We start from the raw sequence: 5,453 nt of genomic DNA on the forward strand, positions 1-5,453 counted from the left end.
TAGAACAATGGTATTTTTAAGTAAACGTTTAGAAGCGTATTGACTGTGCCAATAAAAACTTTACGAAACACTGATTAACATAGAACAACCATCATTGCGATATCTCATCGTTTCACTTTGTAAGATTTTTTTTCAAATTGCATTCAAATTTTTTTTTTTCAAATTGACTTTATGGACACCCTGGCTGAAATTAGTGTAGAAATACAGCGCCACCGCCGTATGCAGGTAGGTTGAATGGACTGCTGCAATTTATTTTGTGTATGATCCACTTCTGTAGCAATCTGGATATTCAGCCACCGGGAATATATCAATTCTTGGACCTCCTGAAGTATGCGCACCAAGATGGCACGACCTGAACTAAGGTTGTGTACCAGGTTAGGGTTCAGGTTATGCGACATCTTAGTGCGCATACATTACGTACTTAGTACCCAATTCTAATTGTTTGGAATAATTGATCATAACGATATTCATTCGCTGCGATATCGATATTCTTGAATGTAATCAATTAGCGGCGTTGGCCAGGTATAAGACCCCTTGGTGGAGCATGAAATTTTCAAGCAACCTACGGATTTCAGCCAATGACCTAACCCGGATTAGTTTTTGACAAGTAATACAACACGCTCTGCTCGTCTAGATGTGTTCCATCATTCCTTAATGTTGATCAGGTTCGTTCAGTTCTCCTTTGGTCGCTGTTTAATAACGAAATCCTTGCACTGGAACCGCAGGCCCGACCCGACAGGGGCCCGTATGGGTATTAAACCCGACCCGACTCGAGCCCGCCTATTTAACTAGATTTGCAGGCCCGACCCAAGCCGGGTATGGTGAGGTATAGGAAAAATATTTTCGGGTGTCAAAGGTCGGGGGAAGGTCCATTACAGCTTCTTCTCTGTTTCATTCAAATTATTTCTTTTATAACAAGTATTCCTATGTTTAGTATCCACGCATAGTTTAAGTATTTATTTCAAACAAAGTCAGCGATAGAAAAGCCCGACCCGACCCGAACGTGATGATTGACATTTCAGGCCCGACCCGAACGTAATGATTGGCATTTCAGGCCCGACCCGACCCGAACGTAATGATTAATATTTCAGGCTCGACTCGACTCGGGCTTCAGATCTTAGCACTACTTCATGCTGTAATCAGTATCACTGATTATGTCTAGCGACAAATGGACTGCATCCGTCTGCCTGCATTAGTTTCTGGTTGTCACAAGTATTAGATGGTGGTCCGGTAAGATTGGTTAAATTCAGTGACTCAACCTAAATATGTTGCATTTTCTTGTGTTTAGGATAAGATGTGTTTTAGTGTTTTAGCCATAATTTTGGTTATAATAATTAAATGTCACACAACATGACGCTATTTTTCCTAAAAAGTGACGAGACGAGTGTGTCCTTTTTGAAGAAGTTTTCAAATCGCTTGCCAACGCAATCCAGATCGGGAGAAGTTAAATGAAATGCTTGAAGCATGCATTTTCCAACATCAATATATATATCATTCAGGCAGAGCTACAAAACATTTTCTTTCCTTTTAATACTTACTGTTAATACATAACTGCCAAATAGGATAGCATAGCCATATAGTTTACAATAAAGCATCAATTATCTCGTTGTCTGGTTGGTCGCAGGTGTTGACCAAAGGAAAAAAGTGTAGTATACTTTACTATATATACATATACAAATATAAACTGCGGTGTAAATAAAAGTATGTTGTTATGACATCCGAGTTATATTTCGAAATATGATGCGTACGATAAAATAGTAATCTTGTATAATATGTATTTCTTCCTAGAATATAGATATGAAGTCCAGTCCCTTCTGAATTTATTTCATACCGCCTCACCTATGCTCATGAGGCAGTCGCCAGTCACATGATGAGAAGTAGTTATACTTTTCGTTCCATAGAACTTGCGAACAAACAACAAGCTTGTTGGGCAAGACGGACGTTCTAGCAACATTAATGCTGCAATTTGCCACCGAATCTTAAACAAACTTACATCCCATGCAGCCATCTTGAAATACAAAACGTTTACAGGCACCCATGGTAGATGAAATAATGCCATGGTATGGACATAATTATGGCTTTTGGAAGCGCGGGAGAGTAGACTGGTTTTGGTGTTAAGGACTAACTTAAAAAAACGTACTGTATTATTACTTTTATATTTGAATTTCAAGATGTGATAGCAGTTTTTAACTGATCAGAAACGACTGACCATAATAAAACGTCGTGGCGCACTGTCAACGAGTTATCAAGTAAAACGAGTTATCAAACCAGTTATCGGCACAATGAATTTGATGGCAATAATACATGCTGTAACAATTTGAAAACTTAATAACATGCTATTTATATTTGACGACAATTAAAAAATACCTCAACATAATGAGACTTATAGGTTCATTGAAGTAAAGTTAGTGACTATTAGAAGATAACAATATGGATGGCAATCCATTGTACTATTTCTTTTCACGTTGATACTTAATAACTATTTTTTCGTGATAGCTGGTCTTTTTTGCTTCATATGATCCCAGTGTTTTGATACAAACAAATCCTGAGACTTCAGTGTTTTTGATATTAGGTCACCAACAACAATACCAGCCAGTTGACCGACCCCAGCATCTCTTCCAACGGGAACAATCATCATAAATTTACCGGGCTTATAAGGAGTCTTCTTCCAACCTTGGGTTTCGGCAAAAAGATTTTTGACCAGAAGATATCCATGAGCTTCAGCGGTTATCAGCATTTTTTCTTCCTCTATATTCGTAATATCTCCTGCCGCGTAAATATTTTCCATTCCCTCAACTTTGAAAAATTCGTCAACTTTTATTTGGCCTTTGTCACTTATGGCATCCCCTAATGCTTCTTTGAATAAATCTGTTGACAACTTACTTCCATTACATTTGAATACCAGATCCACTTTCATTTCTTTACCGTTTTCCGTTTTGAGAACTTGATCTTTCACACATTTATTAATATGCAAATCATCGAGATTGGATACTCGTTCTTCTAAAATCATTTCGATTCCTTTCCGTTTGATAAGAGCTTGCAGCTTCGACTGTGCACTCGAGTTTAGTCGTTTAGAGCAAAGAGTATTATTTGAATGAATTAGAATTACCTTTTTGTCCGGAAAATCTGTTTTTATTTCACCAGATAGCTCCACACCAACTGCTCCGCCACCAACGCACACCACAGTATCAGCTTCTAAAATTTCTTTGTTGATATCCCTGTACAATTGCAAACCTTCTTCTTTTGACATCTTTGGATATTCTGGCATCGATTTTGCTGGGAATGCACCAGCACCGCCAGTGGCCAATATTAAATGTGTGTAAGAAATTTCCTGTCCGTCGTCGATAGTGACCGTGTTGGAATCCTTGTTAATTTTGACCACCTTACCCCGAATGAAAGAATCACCGAAGGTTTCTTTGTAAGGAATAAATATATGATTTGCATAACTCGGTTCTACACATGAACGCAGTGAACCAATATTATAAAACAGGCTGTCCTTTGGGTCGATTAACTTCACTTTTCCTGTATGAAGAAGGTCAATTGCTATGGTTATACCTGCCGAACCTCCACCAACAACCACCACTTTGGCATCTTCCTGGAGTTGTTTCGAATCTCCTGATCCCATTGTACTTTCTAAAGATTGATAGATATGTGTATTTTCTAATGCTACAAAGACGGACAAATTGATTTTTATTAGTTTTTATATGTTGCAACATATTTGGGATATTTTGTACAAAGCCCCCTCCACAAAGGCAAAAATGTGAAAATAACAAATTAGTAATTATCAAGTTGGGGTTAGGAATGGTTTGAAAACTTAAATTTACAGCGCCATCTGCATTCCCAACCCAAACTGGATAATTACTGATTTTCTTATTTTGAGCGTTGGTGAGGGTGTTTTTTGTATGGGCTTTGTACAAAAAATCCCATATTTTGTATATATTTCCACGTAATTCCAATTTCATGAATTTAATCACTGCCTTCGAATCCACCAAAACCTCTCTCATGCATAATTGAATTCACATCGATTCTGATGTTTTGTATATTCATATATATTCCTTATTCATATACCAAAAGTTCATGTTGCTAAGCTCGTTACAAATAATCATGACATATACCATCACTACTGCTTTTTCTGAAAACTAATAAGGCTTTCACCTTTATTCATAGGTATTGTTCATTTCCTATTAAGTAGCCGCCTACTTGCGATCGTGCTTGGGGCAAATACGAGAAATATGATTTAGTTATATTGTAATTAGGAGACGAAGAAATAAAAATCTTAATGGGAACATTCTTCAAAGCAATGATTTAAAAAATCTTGCCGGGTAAATGAAATTGTCACAGCTTGCAATCTTTTCCCTCGGGAAAGCATGTGATGCGTAAAATATTGGATAATGGGTTCTAAATATTTCATCCTATATTTATGACTAACGAACCTTTCACCATCGATACTTCAATGCTGGCAACCTGGCACTATTTCAAAGTGAGGGAACTCGCTCAAGAGCATGGTCCACTAAAAGCACTAATATGAGGAGCGCAACAATGAACAATAAATTACGAGAAATCAACTGCGCTGTATGCATACAACAAGCTGTTTTGCAAAATGTATCCTTTCAATCGATTGGAGGTTTCCTTAAGTCAATCATACCAGTCCCCTCATACTGATACAATTAGACGTTTTACTAATGTACCTCGACGCAAGTGTTTAAACTCGGTTTAAAAATAAAAAATCTTCTCCCGCCTTCTAAGCTAAATCTGAGATTAACCATATATAATTATATACAATTATGCTACTTCTGTTGTTACTTATCGGTTTACAATAACAAACAGTCATCATTGTTGGCACGACTTATATCTATAGCCACGACCGCATTTATCATGTACAAATTATCTCAATGCAACATCGTCGAACCACGCCCCGAGCAAGCAGTTACTATTATATTGCCTGAAAATTATGCGTTTATACAAACAAATCTTCTGAGGCCACAGGCGATATCGAGTTGTGTATAAAATCAACAACCCTAGCGAATTCGCCTACCAATTTGTTGCTGGTAAAGCAGCGTATGTGACCCATTTTATAATCTCAGTTTATAATCTTACTTGCTTCGCTTACGAATGCTTCGCTTGAATATTTCTTGACACGTAGAAGCAATCCATGAATATCTACATCACGACCGTGTTCGATAGCACTAGTTCAGTAAACAAAGCATTACAATAATCGCAACCGGCGTTTGCCCAGACCAAAGCAGCGATTGATCAGCAGCAGGCTTCGCTGAAATGAATTACTTCAGAGGTAAACACACCGATACCTTATGTCCTCATGTCGCAATTATCTGCTGGTAATGCTTGAAAATGCCTTGAATATTGCATTGAATTGTGACTCAGCAAATCATTCTGAGGGAATTGCATGCGTGCAGATACAAATGTTCTGTACTGGCCTAATACTAATGAAGTCG

General features: G+C 37.7%; 1 protein-coding gene across 2 annotated transcripts; it reads right to left on the reverse strand.

Moving 5' to 3' along the window:
• Positions 1 to 2,140: 2,140 nt before the first annotated feature.
• LOC120326165 (ferroptosis suppressor protein 1-like) lies at positions 2,141 to 5,214 on the reverse strand. 2 transcript variants are annotated; one of them, XM_039392410.2, is made up of 2 exons: positions 5,098 to 5,214; positions 2,141 to 3,633 (listed from the first exon to the last, which is right to left on the reverse strand). In XM_039392410.2, the coding sequence occupies exon 2, from the start codon at positions 3,623 to 3,625 to the stop codon at positions 2,480 to 2,482; it is 1,146 nt and encodes a 381-aa protein (XP_039248344.1). In that variant the 5' UTR covers positions 3,626 to 3,633; positions 5,098 to 5,214; the 3' UTR covers positions 2,141 to 2,479. The 2 variants fall into 2 exon arrangements, with proteins under 2 accessions (XP_039248344.1, XP_039248343.1); XM_039392409.2 differs by lacking the exon at positions 5,098 to 5,214 and adding an exon at positions 4,434 to 4,458.
• Between the last annotated feature and the right edge of the window lie 239 nt (positions 5,215 to 5,453).

The sequence above is a fragment of the Styela clava genome, chromosome 4 (genome assembly GCF_964204865.1).
Source record: "Styela clava chromosome 4, kaStyClav1.hap1.2, whole genome shotgun sequence".
NCBI classification, from domain to species: Eukaryota; Metazoa; Chordata; class Ascidiacea; order Stolidobranchia; family Styelidae; genus Styela; species Styela clava.